This window comes from Perca flavescens, chromosome 7 (assembly GCF_004354835.1).
Source record: "Perca flavescens isolate YP-PL-M2 chromosome 7, PFLA_1.0, whole genome shotgun sequence".
NCBI classification, from domain to species: domain Eukaryota; kingdom Metazoa; phylum Chordata; class Actinopteri; order Perciformes; family Percidae; genus Perca; species Perca flavescens.
In genome coordinates, this window is record NC_041337.1 from 32675673 (window position 1) to 32693560 (window position 17888).

At 40.9% G+C, this 17888-nt stretch overlaps 2 protein-coding genes across 2 annotated transcripts in view; both read left to right on the plus strand.

Moving 5' to 3' along the window:
• Nucleotides 1-2113, plus strand: part of LOC114558822 (selenide, water dikinase 1) — a 10408-nt gene extending 8295 nt beyond the window's left edge. Inside the window, exons 7-8 of the mRNA XM_075447433.1 lie at nt 124-336; nt 1387-2113. Of these exons, the coding sequence (XP_075303548.1) occupies nt 124-336; nt 1387-1637 (464 nt within the window). The 3' untranslated portion in view covers nt 1638-2113. The remainder of the gene's footprint in view (nt 1-123; nt 337-1386) is intronic.
• Nucleotides 2114-4013: 1900 nt separating this feature from the next.
• Nucleotides 4014-17888, plus strand: part of ap4b1 (adaptor related protein complex 4 subunit beta 1) — a 31643-nt gene continuing 17768 nt past the window's right edge. The window contains exons 1-6 of the mRNA XM_028583801.1: nt 4014-4305; nt 7034-7258; nt 10678-10808; nt 11722-11869; nt 14259-14544; nt 15505-15603. Coding sequence (XP_028439602.1) covers nt 4193-4305; nt 7034-7258; nt 10678-10808; nt 11722-11869; nt 14259-14544; nt 15505-15603 — 1002 coding nt within the window. The 5' untranslated portion in view covers nt 4014-4192. The remainder of the gene's footprint in view (nt 4306-7033; nt 7259-10677; nt 10809-11721; nt 11870-14258; nt 14545-15504; nt 15604-17888) is intronic.

Consider the following 17888-nt stretch of genomic DNA (forward strand, 5'->3'; position numbering starts at 1 on the left):
TTATGGTCTTTAATTTACTTGTACTTACTCTTTAGATGGTCTTGGACCCAGTTAAAGTAGACCTCTTTCTGTGACTTTTTGTAGTTGTGATTTAAAGTTCACAAAGTTGATTTCTGTCTCCAGCGGCAGGCCTAATGCACAAGTTCCAGGCTCACGCCGCAACAGACGTGACTGGTTTTGGGTTGTTGGGACACGCCAACAACCTGGCGGCGCAGCAACGAAACGAGGTGGCCTTCGTCATCCACAACCTGCCGATCATAGCCAAGATGGCTGCCATCAGTAAAGCCTGCGGGAACATATTCAACCTGGTTCAGGGCACGTCACCAGAGACTTCTGGTATGTAAACTGAGATGACCCCACAATAAATGGGTTCTTGTCTGTGTATCTGTGAATAAACGCAGTGGGGCTGGACCCAAATATTCGACCGTCTTGGATACCCATTCGTTGGGTAGGTATTCGATTTTCAATTTTTGGGATTGGAATATTCGTTTTATTTTTTTTCTTCAATACTGTAATATCTGAATCCTCATATTTTTTTAATATAATGCACCCTGAAAAAATGTACAAGCAGGCTGAAATTCACCATTGTTTTTGGCAGGATTAATATAGCAGCTAAACGTCGGCAAGCCGCTAGCTAATTCATGCAGCGCCATTCGAAGGTAGAAATAGTACGGCCGTACGTAATCCCACAGAGCTCTGCTGAGGTCTGGCACCGGCCGGCTGAATCCTGATCAGCAGATTCAAATATTCGCTAGCAAGAACTGGTATTTGGTACAGCCCTAGAATCCAGTATGTCAACATGCAGTAAGGTGTGGTTGCCAACAAATTTTGGGATTGAAATAGAGCTGGGCAATATATCGATATTATATCGATATCATGATATGAGACTAGATATCGTCTTAGATTTTGGATATCGTAATGTCGTGATATGGCATAAGTGTTTCCTGGTTTTAAAGGCTGCATTACAGTAAAGTGATGTCCTTTTCTGAACTTACCAGACTGTTGTAACTGTTCTATTATTTGCCTTTACCCACTTAGTCATTATATCTACATTACTGATGATTATTTATCAAAAATCTCTTTGTGTAAATATTTTGTGAACGCACCAATAGTCAACACTATCTACAATATCGTTGCGGTATCGATATCGAGGTATTTGGTCAAAAATATCGTGATATTTGATTTTGTCCATATCGCCCAGCCCAGCCCTAGATTGAAAGTAATCTCATCCAAAATCAAAATGTTCTGCTTTTTGGTGGAGCTTTGGCGCTCCGAAGAAGGTGATAATGCAACATGGGTCTAGCCATAATTAGGTGGGATGATTATTGCTTGAGAATGTATATTATATGTTGACCCTAAAATCCGTCTTCCTCTCCTTCCCGCCAGGTGGGCTGCTGATGTGTCTGCCCAGAGAGCAGGCGGCCAAGTTTTGCTCGGAGATGAAGAGCCAGAGCTCCGGAGCTGGAGGTCAGGGGGCGGCGGGCGGAGCGTGGATAATCGGAATCGTAGAAAAGGGCAACCGCCGCGCCCGAATCATCGACAAGCCACGTATCATCGAGGTTCCGCCCCGAGGAACCCAGGCAGCGAATCAGGACAACAACTCCACCAGCCCTGCTCCTAGCCCCAATTTGTCATAGACACTGCTGCCCCTCTGACACTGGTCCAGTGTGTTTGTGTGTGTGTTTGTGTGTGTGTTTGTGTGTGTGTGTGTGTGTGTGTGTGTGTGTGTGTTGTGTGTGGTGCTGTCCGTCTCATCTCCCTTTTCAGTCAAAACACTGAGAGCACACAGATGAAAATCCCTGTCATCTTTCCCAGTGGGAGGGGGGATGGACAACATCCACTTTTATTTATCAATCTTTGGAAAGAGCTGCTGAAAGGAGGCCTACCTTTCACGATCTTGGAATTAAATGTAAATTCAGGGTAAGGCAAGTTTATTTATATAGCACATTTTTAGCAACAAGGCAATTCAAAGAGCTGTACGTAAAACACCAAAACATTGAGACAAAGTCCAAAAGAAATGCACTACAAAAGGACATTTAAAAACAGTCCAAGAGTATGGACAATAAAAAGCAAACTAAAATAGAATAAGATATATATATATATATATATATATATATATATATATATATATATATATATATATATATATATATATATATATATATATATATATATATATATATATATATATATATATATATATATATATATATATATATATATATATATATATATATATATATATATATATATATATATATATATATATATATATATATATATATATATATATATATATATATATATATATATATATATATATATATATATATATATATACATACATACATACATACATACATATATATATATATATATATATATATATATATATATATATATATATATATATATATATATATATATATATATATATATATATATATATATATATATGTATATGTATGTATGTATGTATGTATGTATGTATGTATGTTGTGTAAAAAAAAAAAACTTAAACCCTGCTTCTTCTTCATGTTTAGTTTTGATTCTGGGGACAAAAAGCAGACCTGTCCCCGACGTTCATAATGTAGCAGAAGATCAGGAATGCCATTCAGTGCTTTATAAACCAACAGTGGTATTTTGAAATCAATTCTTTGACTGAAAGTACTATACTGTACTACCCCGTCTCTTCTTAATTAGATCTGCATTCTCTGCCTTTCCTTTTTCCCTTTCGCAATCCATATAGACGACTGATTCATGTAATTGATCTGAATGTAAAACGGACTTTCAATTCTAAAGAGAAAACATTCCAATTCTCGACCGTAAATAAGGAAAAATTGAGCGTGAATGTGCGTGTGTTTGAGTATTTTATCATTCGGGTGGGGTGCTTTGCTGTGTGGAAGTGGAACAGAGGGTTTTTGGTGATTTATTTTCTTTTGGAAGTGGATGATGTTAATGTTAGTGAATGTATCATGTGGAAACAAAGCGGTTTATCGGTCCTGGCACCTGGCTCTGCCCACACGGCTCGAAGGAAGGCTTGAGCAGCTTTCTTTGGACCTGCTGGGTGGTGTTCAGAATGTCCGTCTGCGTCAGCTGATCGGCTGTCCAGCAACAAGTCCCTCCCACCCTTCCTTTTTATGAAGCTCTGCCTTTAAACCCCACGCAACGGGGGCAGGTGGAGTGGATGTTTGCCTTTGGATTGGGGTCGGACTAAGACTGCTGGAGGTCTAAAGCTGTCTGTTCTTTGTAGATGTTCTGCTTTTCACAATCAATAAACCATTATCATCAACTCACACTGACTACTGTTTGGGTGTTATGTTGAAATAGTGTGAACAAATGTTGATTATATGTTGGAGCCTGGCTAAGGAATTTAAGATTATATTTTGTCTGACCACATCTATTGTCACCCAGACAAAACAATTTCACAGCAGACTTTGTGCAGAGCAAGTGTCCTGTACGCATCTGTGTTCCTTGGGGTCATTTTGACCCCAGGCTTTTTAGCTGTATAAATCGTATAGGAAATTGGAACATTTTATACACATTTGTTGTGGTTGTTTTGGCCGATAATGAGGTCACTATCACATGCGATTTTATAATCTCTCGGGCCCTAATCTGCCATAACCATACCCGTAGTAGTGCGAGAACCCCTCATATGTCCCACAACATGAGACCTATCCCATCTAACAATAACAACAATAATTCTACGATGGCTAAGGAACTTTTTTGCTTGTTTAAGGGCTTTATGTGGACCAAACTAAGTGAGAAGACTATATGATACATGCGATAATACAGTCAAAGACGTTTGACTTTTTCAATGAAATAAAAGCATGTCAATAAACTAAAGGTCTAGCCATTTTCCAGTGTGTGGGCCCTGGAAAGTGAAATTGAGTTTGACACCCCCCTGCTCTGAACCGTCTTGTTAAGTGTTAGACGGTAGAATGTCATCCCTACCCCGACCAGCAGAGAGCAGCATACAATAAACAAAAAATAAGAAAGCAGAAGAAGAAGAACTGCGGAAGTGTGCACAGTGTTGTAAACAACAATCGAGTCATCGAGTAGCGTTAGGAATGAAAACCCCCCATTTAAAGTGCTGAATGGTAACGTTTTTGAAAAAAAATTAAAAAGTCAGTGGTGTAATGTCGCAAGTAATGCTTTAAAGTGAGCAGGTACGGTGCTGTGTGTAGCCAGCATGCCGTATCTGGGCAGCGAGGAGGCGGTGAGGGAGCTGAGGAGAGCTCTGTCCAACCCCAACGTCCAGGGTGACCAGCTGCGCTACAGGAACACCATCCTCAAAGTCATCAGGTAACCTCATGGGTGACCCCATAGACGGTATATAAGGGTGACCTAGGTCACAGTCAGGCTGGCCTTCCTCTGCCTGTCCATCAGCCACACTGCTTACATCTGTACGACCACATTCATCTATAGACCTTTTTTCACGGCAGACATGTTGACATGTCGACATGTCATAGTAGGAAAAGCACAGGTGTATTCAAAACCATTAATGGTCCCATGACATGGTGCTCTTTGGATGCTTTTATATAGACCTTAGTGGTCCCCTAATGCTGTCTATATAAAAGAGACTTCAGATACAGTATTAGGGGACCACTAAGGTCTATATAAAAGAGACTTCAGATACAGTATTAGGGGACCACTAAGGTCTATATAAAAGAGACTTCAGATACAGTATTAGGGGACCACTAAGGTCTATATAAAAGAGACTTCAGATACAGTATTAGGGGACCACTAAGGTCTATATAAAAGAGACTTCAGATACAGTATTAGGGGACCACTAAGGTCTATATAAAAGAGACTTAAGATACAGTATTAGGGGACCACTAAGGCCTATATAAAAGAGACTTCAGATACAGTATTAGGGGACCACTAAGGTATATATAAAAGAGACTTCAGATACAGTATTAGGGGACCACTAAGGTCTATATAAAAGTCTTTAGATACAGTATTAGGGGACCACTAAGGTCTATATAAAAGAGACTTCAGATACAGTATTAGGGGACCACTAAGGTCTATATAAAATAGACTTCAGATACAGTATTAGGGGACCACTAAGGCCTATATAAAAGACTTTTAGATACAGTATTAGGGGACCACTAAGGCCTATATAAAAAGAGACTTTAGATACAGTATTAGGGGACCACTAAGGCCTATATAAAAGAGACTTCAGATACAGTATTAGGGGACCACTAAGGTCTATATAAAAGAGACTTAAGATACAGTATTAGGGGACCACTAAGGCCTATATAAAAGAGACTTCAGATACAGTATTAGGGGACCACTAAGGTATATATAAAAGAGACTTCAGATACAGTATTAGGGGACCACTAAGGTCTATATAAAAGTCTTTAGATACAGTATTAGGGGACCACTAAGGTCTATATAAAAGAGACTTTAGATACAGTATTAGGGGACCACTAAGGCCTATATAAAAGAGACTTTAGATACAGTATTAGGGGACCACTAAGGTCTATATAAAAGAGACTTCAGATACAGTATTAGGGGACCACTAAGGTCTATATAAAAGAGACTTCAGATACAGTATTAGGGGACCACTAAGGTCTATATAAAAGAGACTTCAGATACAGTATTAGGGGACCACTAAGGTCTATATAAAAGAGACTTTAGATACAGTATTAGGGGACCACTAAGGTCTATATAGCGTTGGTGTGTCAGCGCCTTAACGCACATCCTGGACTTTATACCTGTACATTGCACAAACTATATATCCTGAACTTTTGCAGCCTTCCCTCAACATCTGTGCACGTCCTGCACTAAACCACACCGCCTTCTTTTGTTATTGTCAGTAAGAAGTTATATTGTACATATTTGTTTATTTTGTTATTGTTTCTTTTACATTTTTATTGTTTATTTCAATTCAATTATACTTTATTGTCCCCATGGGGAAACTTTTCCTGGAGTCCTGCACTGACAACTTAAGCTGTTCTTACAATAGCAAAAAAGATCAATAAATAGAAACAATAAGCCAGAGATGAATAACTAGGACCAGTTAAACAGAGTCAATACAAAGAGAAGAATGAAGACGACAATAATCCACAAGTAAGCAGAATGTGAATTGAATCAATGAGAGGCACAGGCCACATAAACAGGCCACTGTGATATTATTGCACAGCCCCTCAGGAAGCACACACATTGTTTAACATTTTGATTTGATGTAGGCACAAATGAGTTTTTAAACCGGTTTAGTCTGCATTTGGGACTCTGTATTTCCTTCCGGGTGGTAAGAGCTCATACCCGGGGGGGTGGAGGACGTGATAAAACTCCCTGTGGCTGTCTGCGTACAGACTGCTCATAGGTTGGCCGAAGGAAGAGGGCTTTTCAGTCCTCCCCGTCCCCTTCGTTGCAAACTGTACCAGACAAGCACGTTTAGATTTTAGCTGAGCAGAGAGATTGCCAAACCAATGCCGAAAATACAGTTTAAATTACATGTTTATGTACTGTATGCACCACTCACCATCATAGACTCTTAGTCCATATTATTAGATTAGTCTGTTTCCTCTCCTCTTTTCATAAAGATAATGAGATCGTGACTTCCAGGCCACATCTCTCTCTCTCTCTCTCTCGCTCTCTCTCTCTCTCAATTCAATTTGCTTTATTGACATGAACAAAGACATGTTGCCAAAGCAGTTTACAGAAAATGCATATATAGCATAGTACATATCACATAGTAGGTGTCACATATATTCTATACTGCACTAATTGTTATACAACACACTACATTACAAAACAATGACATAACACAATATAATACTTAACAGTTTTGTACAATGTAATTACTGCACTGTACTGTAATGCTTGCTGTTGAGGGAATTACTGGACTTGTTGGGTCTTTGTAAATTATAGTGTGGTGTCTCGAGATAACTCTTGTTATGATTTGTTACTATAAATAAAATTGAACTGAATTGTACAATCCTAAACCAATCTGTAATGTTGGGATCTAATAGTGTTATTCTCTCTCTCTCTCTCTCTCTCTCCCCCCCCCCCCCCTTTCTCTCAGAGCGATGTCCCAGGGGGTGGATGTATCTGGCCTGTTCAGTGAGATGGTCAAAGCATGTGCCACAGTAGACGTAGTCCAGAAGAAACTGGTCTATGTCTTCCTGTGTTCCTATGCCACTTTAAACCCGGAGCTGTCTCTGCTGGTCATCAACACGCTGAGGAAAGACTGTCAGGATCCGAACCCCATGGTCCGCAGCCTGGCCCTGAGGAACATGACCAACCTCAGGTGAAGTGCTCCACACATCAACGTAGTAGTAGTTTATTCAGTCATCATAAAAAAACAACAATAATTGTATACAGTTAGGTAAATAAGTATTTGAACACCCTGCTATTTTGCAAGTTCTCCGACTTGGAAATCATGGAGGGGTCTGAAATTGTCATCGTAGGTGCATGTCCCCTGTGAGAGACATAATCTAAAAAAAACATATCCAGAAATCACAATATATGAGTTTTTTAACTATTTATTTGTATGATACAGCTGCAAATAATATTTGAACACCTGTCTATCAGCTAGAATTCTGACCCTCAAAGACCTGTTCGTCTGCCTTTAAAATGTCCACCTCCACTCCATTTATTATCCTAAATTAGATGCACCTGTTTGAGGTTGTTAGCTGCATAAAGACACCTGTCCACCCCATACAATCAGTAAGAATCCAACTACTAACATGGCCAAGACCAAAGAGCTGTCCAAAGACACTAGAGACAAAATTGTACACCTCCACAAGGCTGGAAAGGGCTACGGGGAAATTGCCAAGCAGCTTGGTGAAAAAAGGTCCACTGTTGGAGCAATCATTAGAAAATGGAAGAAGCTAAACATGTCAATCTCCCTCGGACTGGGGCTCCATGCAAGATCTCACCTCGTGGGGTCTCAATGATCCTAACAAAGGTGAGAAATCAGCCCAGAACTACACGGGAGGAGCTGGTCAATGACCTGAAAAGAGCTGGGACCACCGTTTCCAAGGTTACTGTTGGTAATACACTAAGACGTCATGGTTTGAAATCATGCATGGCACGGAAGGTTCCCCTGCTTAAACCAGCACATGTCAAGGCCCGTCTTAAATTTGCCAATGACCATTTGGATGATCCAGAGGAGTCATGGGAGAAAGTCATGTGGTCAGATGAGACCAAAATAGAACTTTTTGGTCATAATTCCACTAACTGTGTTTGGAGGAAGAAGAATGATGAGTACCATCCCAAGAACACCATCCCTACTGTGAAGCATGGGGGTGGTAGCATCATGCTTTGGGGGTGTTTTTCTGCACATGGGACAGGGCAACTGCACTGTAGTAAGGAGAGGATGACCGGGGCCATGTATTGCGAGATTTTGGGGAACAACCTCCTTCCCTCAGTTAGAGCATTGAAGATGGGTCGAGGCTGGGTCTTCCAATATGACAATGAGCCGAAGCACACAGCCAGGATAACCAAGGAGTGGCTCTGTAAGAAGCATATCAAGGTTCTGGCGTGGCCTAGCCAGTCTCCAGACCTAAACCCAATAGAGAATCTTTGGAGGGAGCTCAAACTCCGTGTTTCTCAGCGACAGCCCAGAAACCTGACTGATCTAGAGAAGATCTGTGTGGAGGAGTGGGCCAAAATCCCTCCTGCAGTGTGTGCAAACCTGGTGAAAAACTACAGGAAACGTTTGACCTCTGTACTTGCAAACAAAGGCTACTGTACCAAATATTAACATTGATTTTCTCAGGTGTTCAAATACTTATTTTCAGCTGTATTATACAAATAAATAGTTAAAAAATCATACATTGTGATTTCTGGATTTGTTTTTTTTAGATTATGTCTCTCACAGTGGACATGCACCGATGACAATTTCAGACCCCTCCATGATTTCTAAGTGGGAGAACTTAAATAGCAAAATAGCAGGGTGTTCAAATACTTATTTTCGTCACTGTACATATCACAATGTAAACTAAAAAAATAAACAGTGACTGAAAGGATCAGGCTGAAGCTAAAGCTTATACAGTATATGCCTATCTCCTATGTTCTTATCGATTAAATCCACCCACCTCAAAGGAAATACATATAAAACAAAACAAAAAAAACCAAGATATTAGTAAAGATACCAGGAAATGAACCCCATTTCTATCCCTCAAAAATAGCATTGCAGGCCATTTTCTTAAAAACCAAAAGAGAGTTGCCCATTTTTAAATTTACACTGGCATTGTTCCATCATTTTACCCCAACAATAGAAATACATCTCCGTTTAATTTCTTTGTTTGCCTTTTGAAAAGTAAACTTAAAAATTCATCTCAAAGCGTTTCTACTTTTATATATTGGAAGAAAAACAACACCCTTTGGATACAGTATGGAAGTGATTTTAAATCAGCCCTCAACATTATCTGCATTATTTCATAATAAATGCAGATGTTCAGGGCTAATGTAAAATCCAAAGGGGGGAGTAAGTCACACGTGTGCGAGTCACAAGCAAGTCTGAAGTCTAAACCTTCAAGTCGCAAGCAAGTCTCAAGTCACTGTGGTGAGAATCGAGCAAGTCAAGTCGAGCCGCTGCGATAAATCAAGCAAGTCACAAGTCAAGTCATCCAAAAAATGTCCATCAACATTATCTAAAACACACATTCACGTGACGTTACCATTGTCTGTGTTGCTTGAAATGACGGATAAAGTTGGATGTTGCGTTTGTCGTGTCCGTAATTTTGGAGTTGCAATCCTTGCACACAACTATTCTTTTTTCCAACGAACATCGACTACAAACTCCTTAAACCCGATTTTCACTTTTTGGGGCATAATCCCTTCCATGACGGCTGCCTCCTACGTTTGCCTCTGCTGGTCTGCCGTGCTCTGGAAGGTTGCCTAGCAACTAGGGGTGTGCAAAAAAATGGATTCGAATCGCGATTGAAGCTCTACCGATTCAAAATCGATTCATAGAATTCCAAAAATCTATTTTAAAAAAACATTTTTTTTTATTGTATGTCTACTGCAATCACTAGATAGATAGATAGATAGATAGATAGATAGATAGATAGATAGATAGATACTTTATTGATCACCAAGGGGAAATTCAAGGTCCCAGTAGCTTACAGCCATCACACACAACATACACATACATCATAACAGGATGATAAAATAACAAATCCACATTAATAATATGGACAATAAAAGATACTAAATAAACTACATAAAAAATCCATATGAATGTACTAAGGGATGTATAAGATAGATAGATAGAGTGTGTGTGTGTGTGTGTGTGTGTGTGTGTGTGTGTGTGTGTGTGTGTGTGTGTGTGTGTGTGTGTGTGTGTGTGTGTGTGTGTGTGTGATCGTACACCCCTACTAGCAACATGGCAAGGTGGCGCGTATAGCACAAAGATGTTCTAAAAAACAAAGCTTAACTTCTCAATTCCTTGAAAAAAGGAATACAGCCTGGCTATTACGGCTAATAAAAAGTCAGGTCCTTTTTAAGTCATCTGTCTCGAGTCAAAGTCAAGTCGAGTCATTTCTCAACGTCAGTCAAGCAAGTCTCAAGTCCTCAAATTGCCGACTCGACTCGAGTCCCCCTACCTCTGGTAAAATCACTTCCATACCTCGGTACAAACCCTCACATCCACCTTGTGACTGCTGGAATGGTTTGGTTTTTATTTGTGTGTGTGTGTGTGTGTGTGTGTGTGTGTCCCAGGTTACCCAGCCTGGTGGAGTATGTGGAGCAGCCTCTGACAGCAGGACTGAAGGACAGAGCAGCTTGTGTACGACGAGTGGCTGTACTCGGCTGGGCCAAACTACACAATCTCCAACCCAGCTCTGAGATAGGTATGGTGGATGGAGGACTTTGTGGTTTATCTTACCCATTGTCGTTCTTTCTATGTCATTAAGACAGTTTTTTATGGTGTCCGACAGGGGCAAACGCACAGCAACTCTTAAAAAAAACAACAACAAAAAAACACGCAAATAGACAAAACACAAGCAAATCAAGAAAACATCGTCATAAATTTGACAACACGTGCAGCATTCAGCAAACGCGCTGCAAATACACACAACGCAACCAAATACACACAACACAACCAAATACACAAACGCGCTGCAAATACACACAACGCAACCAAATACACACAACACAACCAAATACACAAACGCGCTGCAAATACACACAACGCAACCAAATACACAAACGCACTGCAAATACACACAACATAACCAAATACACAAACGCGCTGCAAATACACACGACACAACCAAATACACACAACGCAACCAAATACACAAACGCGCTGCAAATACACACGACACAACCAAATACACACAACGCAACCAAATACACAAACGCGCTGCAAATATAGAAATGATGGAAAAAGAAAAGCACACAAACCCCGAAAACAACAGAAAAACGCTGCATTGATTTTGATCCCTTTTTAAAAACTTAACCAATGTGAGTCCGACCATGTCATGAGTGCAGTGATACATTTTTTTTAAAGATTATTTTTTGGGCATTTTAGGCCTTTATTTGACAGGACAGCTGAAGACATGAAAGGGGAGAGAGAGGGGGAATGACACGCTGTGTCGAGGAGGAAACCTCCACACATGGGCGCCCGCTCCACCAACTGAGCTATCCGGGCGCTCAGTCCAGTTATTGTTGAAGTGTACATGCCTAAATAAGGTTTCAGGCTCTTTTTGTGTATACGCATCCACACCATGTCCACAAAGCTCCTGCCCGTGATTGTTCCAGATGCTGCGGTGGTGAACGAGCTGTACACCCTGCTGAGGGACCCAGACCCGGTGGTGATGGTGAACTGCCTCCGAGCTCTGGAGGAGATCCTGAAGGAGGAGGGAGGAGTCGCTATCAATAAACCCATCACCCATCACCTCCTCAAACGGTTAGAGCATCAGAGATCCACCGTCACACAATGAAAAGGGTTTAAAACAACAAAGTCTATTTAAGTTGAGTCATTTTGTCTTGACAGCGTTGAATTAGTGAGAAAGGATGCACGGCGGCAATCACGTGACTGACAGAGGCAGCTGAAGCCATTTTTTGGCTCTTTTTTAATTTTAGCACAGATGTCCCTGATTTTCATCCGGATTTCCGTCACCTTCTCCTTTCTTTGTGTTGGCGTTCTAAACTCTGGTGGATTTGTGAGGACTATGGTTAACTGCTCCTCAGATCTCTGCAGGGTAAATCCAGACAGCTAGCTAGACTATCTGTCCAACCTGAGTTTTCTCTCGCACGACTAAAACAACTTTTGAACGTACACGTTCCACCAAAACAAGTTCCTTCCCGAGGCTATTTTGCAGAGGCGCCGTCATTGTGTCCGGCCCAAGTCAATTGTGATTGGTTTAAAGAAATGCCAATAAACCAGAGCACCGTTTTTCACCCATCCCGGAATGCTGTGTGCTGGACTAGCCAGACCCTCCTCCGTGCCGTGGAGGAAGGTCTGGCAATGTGAGACTAGCGCATACCCAAATCTCTGCCAAATTGCAGGAGCTCTGATCTTGTACCTTTTTGTGATTTGTTAGGCTTGCTATTTTATATTCTCCATCTAAGCTAATAGGAGGAGCAGATAATGTTGCTGCTATAACACATATGGTGGAGTGCCCTCTGAGTTATAGAACTTGCTAAGTGTGTCACAAAGAGTTGTAGTGGATATATAATGTATCATTTCCTTGTTTGTGTGCTACTTGGTACTAGCGGTAAATGCATTTTGTATTTTTTAACGCTTGTGAAAACGGGTCCAATTTGACCCGAAGACAACTTCGGGACAAATTGGACCCGTTTTCAAAATGTCTATCTCAGAAATATGCGTTTCTTTTTAACTACCGGTTGCTCCGGTTTCTTCCCACCATAAAGACATGCATGCAACTAGGACTACAGTTGAAAATTAGCCGACTGGCTAACACTGGCGCATTTACAGAAATGTTGATTAATGTGCATTGTCCTAATATAAATAAATAAATCTTCTTCTTCTGCCTAATTTTAATTACCCCAAAATAACGGGTGGATGATTCCACACAACGTGCTTCACGAGTACAACAAAAAATCGTATCTCTACTTTCATTGAATTTTTGGTCCTTAAAATCTTTTGAAATGTTTCAGGAACAGTCTCCTCGCTGAACGTTGACCCCTCTGTGATTATCCTTCCTTTAATATTTAGTCGAAATAATTCATAATTTCTGCTTCTTTAACTCAATTATTAGGTATAGTTTCCTATTACCAAGGTTTTTAATTGACCATGAATTCCAAAAATAAGTGTAAAACTACAGTGGTAATAAGTTGGCGTTAGTGGTGTTTATACATGGTAGTAAAAAGAAAGCGTTAAACATCCAAAAAAGCGCCAAAAACATTGAAAAAGGTGCCAAAAGTGTTGAAATGAAGAGACCAAAACATAAGAAAAAGTGTTGATTTTCAAGTTGAAGACAACTCAAGGGTTAGTAGAAGTAGAACGCCTTCATTTTTTATTAATCATGATTTTGTCTTCCTTCTGCGAAAACCCTACTCTGCGGTAATAAGCCTTTCTCCCTGCGTGCCACCACTAACCACTGATGTACATTCATGTTCATCAAAGCAGCAGAGCCACATTGCTTCCCTGTAAGCCAGTGTTTCCAGGAAAGCATTAGAGGAAGGGAGAGCTTTCTAGATGCTTTACATCAAATCACTCCAGGACATTTCCTTCGTGATATTTTGTCTCCAGCATACGGAAGAGGATTAGGGCCACGTGCCAGGAAATGAGTCTAAAGTCCTAATTCGGAGATGAAAGTCATGACGTTTTTTTTTTTCTCAGAATTTTGACTTTCTTTTACTTTAAAAAAAGAAGACAATTTTAGTCCAAAAAAGAAAAAGAAAATCTCTTCCGTACCAGCATTCCCAGAGGAACTAGTCATTATGTTTTTGGGTTGTCTGTTTGTCTTTCCCACTCTTGTGAACGTGATATCTCAGGACACCCCTGGAGGGAATCTCCTCAAATTTGGCACAAATCCACTCGGACTCAAGGATGAACTAATTACATTTTCTAGTTTACAACATTCAGCACCGGCCATGACATCAGTGTGTGTTCAACATCACTTTTAGCTCATATTCACATTGACAGAGTGAGCAGGTACGTTTTGCTTAAAGACACTTCAGTAGTAGATATACAGTATCATAACACAGACCTTTTCTTCCATAAGGCCCAATGCAAATTGTCAGCACACTTTCTTTGCATGAGGAAGCCTATTCATGTGTGTGTGTGTGTGTGTGTTTGTGTGTGTGTGTCTCTCTCTCTCTCTCCCCAGGTTGAAGGAGTGTGATGTTTGGGGTCAGTGTGAGGTGCTGAGGATCCTCCAGCGCTACCGGCCTCAGTCAGACGACGAGCTGTTTGACATCCTGTCCCTGCTGGATGCCTCCCTGGTCAGCCCCCACCCCCCGGTCATGGCGGCTACCCTCAGCTTCTTCCTCAGCCTCTGCTCCGGCCTGCCTGCTGTCAATCTGGCGGCACTGGAGCGAGTGCGCGCGCCCCTGCTGGCCGCCTGCGGCAGCGTATCCAGGGAGATGAGGTTCACCGCCCTGTGCCACATCCAGGTCGGTGTGAATGATTTCAGGTTAGGAGGTAGAGGGTGTGAACTAAAAGCCAGGCTTCAACAATAAGGGTTGCCCGATGGCCCAGGGAAAGTAAAACGCCCACTTCGGGCAAGTAAATATAACAGCCCATTCTGGCATCATCGTATCATAAATTACGTAATTGTTCTCTCGCCCCCCGTTGGAGAATGATTTGATTTGAATGTGCTGTTGGCCAATCAAGAATTAAGTTGGTGCTTGATGCTTATATTTATTAATTTTTTGACATTACTGCCTTCATTCGATAGGAAAGCTGAGATATGAAAAGAGAGAGAGAGAGGGGGGAGACATGCAGGAAAACCATCACGGTTCGGACTCGAACCCTGGACCTTCTGCGTCGAGGAATAAACCTCTGGTTATGTGCGCCCGCTCTACCAACTGAGCTAACCGGCCACGTGCTTCACGCCTTTGATGTTGTTTTTTTTTATGACATTTCTTTTTACACCGTAGACGTTTTTAAATATTTAAAGTTTGACTCTTTTTGTGTGTGTGTGTGTGTGTGTGTGTGTGTATATGAGATAGGGCTGCACAATCTATTTTTTTTGGTCATCGCACAACTTATTTATATAAGTAAAATCGTTATCGCGATATTCAACGTTATTGTATATTTTCCTCACATTGTGCAACCCAAGTATGAGATATATGCTAACACTGATTTTTTTTTTTTTTAAGGCCCAATGCAAATTCTCAACATACTGTATTTGCATAAGGAAGCCTATTCGTGTGTGTGTGTGTGTGTGTGTGTGTGTGTGTGTGTGTGTGTGTGTGTGTGTGTGTGTGTGTGTGTGTGTGTGTGTGTGTGTGTGTGTGTGTGTGTGTGTGTGTGTGTGTGTGCGTGCGGTTTCGTTGTCGGTGGAAATCTCTTGTCAGATGGATGTGTGAATACATTTTGTGAAATGAGACTGCGTCTTTGTCTTTCTCCAGTTGCTGTTGCGTTCTCTCCCTGGCCTGATGGGGGCGCACTACAAACGCTTCTTCTGTGGCTACGCTGAGCCGGCCTACATCAAGCAAAGGAAGATGCAGGTGATTGTCCTGTTTGACTGAATGTTGCTTTTCTACACTCAAGTTCTTTTTGTCTTCGAAAATAGCTTTATGTGTTGTTTTTTTTCTACTGTCACCACAGCTGCACAGGCTACAGTTTGCTGATTTGCAAAAAAGAAAGTTATGTTATGTTGACAGACTACAGTTGAAACAAATGATAGAAACAAAAAAAGCTTTAAACAGAGGGAAGCTAGATTGATTTTGGATCATGGTCATGACATTTTATGATTAACTGTCATACAAATAATTGCGATTAACGATTTAATTTGTCCGTTTCTGATCATTTTATGCCACATAGCGGTGCTGTTGTGTTTGGCTTTGCAACTAGACCTAAATTCATGTCACTAGTTCATGGCTGACCATCGAAAAGATGCTATTGTTAGCACGGAGTGTCAATTAATCTTCAAATAGTTTGCTGAAACCATGTTTCACCTCTCGCTCTGCCGCGCATAGACTCTTTTAAATACCTTGTTCTAAACTGTTGTGTAGGCCGACCTAATGTACCGAAAATGTGGTTCAAGACTGGTAATTAACGTAGCTTTCTTATGGTCTTGAGCTATTCCTGAAAGGACCGACGCTACTATTACAACAGCATGTCTCCATCCAAACGTTTTCATGGGAATCATCAAATTAGAAAAAGCTGGGTGAAACTTGCGACAACTCCAGCATAACTTCCACAGGGCTCTCAAGTTTTGAACAGAGTTCAGAGTGAGATTTTGGCGGCAGGGGTTTGGGTGGGGACGGAGTCTGATCTGATAAATGACATAAATGCAGGCCTATGTTCGATTGAAGAAATTCTTAGTCGACTAACGCTCATTCAATTGTATCGACTAATCGATTAGTTGATTTAATCGACAGATCTGTAAATCTGAGTTTCTCTACAAAGAGTCATGCAAAAGGATGCATATATTGAATAAGATAACGCCTCCTTTGCATATTTAAACACAACATTTCAGAAAACGTGTAATACAACAAAGAATTGCCTTGATGAAAGTAATCAAAGTAGCTTTCACGGTGATATCTCTTAGGTAAAATGTCAACCCTTAATTCTTGTGTTTACTAGAGATGTGCTCGTACGTTTCTTGGAAATAAGTCATTAAGCATGAAAACAGCATCAAACATGACTAATGGATTAAAGAGATCTAAGTTGACTAAGACCAAAACGACCGATTAGTCGACTAATCCACTAAGAGGGAGCAGCCCTACATAAATTCGTACAAATAATTTTTATTTTATTTAATTCAGTATGTCTTTGTGTGTGTGTGTGTGTGTGTGTGTGTGCGCAATAATTAATACTATCAATTCACCGTTCGCTAAAGCCACGCCCCCTAGTTACTGTTACTACGCCCGTCAAGCAATTGAGAACCAGACACATAGCCATGGTTGGGTTGAGCCAAGGGGGTAAGCTTTGCTTCAGAACTCGAGCCATCATGGCGCCATTTTGTTGCTAACTGGCCATCACCTCCTGTTAGCATTCCGCTGACCGCCATTTTTTTTTTACGTCACTTGACTGCGAATAACTTTACATCTGAAGCGTTTAAAGACTCTATTTGTCCGTTGTTTAGTTCCAAAGAAACACGACAATGTATAAAAGGCTCCATTACCTTGTACCTCACGTTATGGCTCCGTAGCAGACGCTTTTGTAAAAATAAGCTAACGATTGTGTCATAACCAAGTGACTTACTGTCGCATTGTAGAGGAATTACCGTATAGTACAGGAGAAGCTCGCAGGCAGTTTCGACTTACATGAGATGTTTAGGTTTAATTACTAATGTTAACTAGCATGTTAGTGATCAATAATTAGCCTGTGCCCATGTTATCTCCTTACATACACCTACAGTCTCCGTATCTGTAAGATTGAAATGATTGAGATTTCTCTTGGCACAGCTACCAGAAGACTTACAACTTTCAGACACGTTGCTCACGTCACATTCTCTCAGTTGGAGGCTGCGCAGTAAAGCTGGCCATCACCGGAAAAGTGCTTCTAATAGCCTTCACTGGTCTCCGTCCAGAGCAACGGGGTCTATTGGTCCATTATATACTGTCTATGGGTTGAGCTCCATACCTGTTGGGCAGGGCACGACAGAAAGGGCTGCAATATGCAGTGGAGGGATATGTTCATTAACCTCAACCTCTTGCTAAATTATCTGTGTCGATAGCACCATGTGCTTGACAGGCTAACAGCCGGTCTCACGGCAGTTCGTGTAAATGTCCACGTTATTCTTAATCTATTGATACGTGTTCACGGAGACTTTATTCTCGTTTTG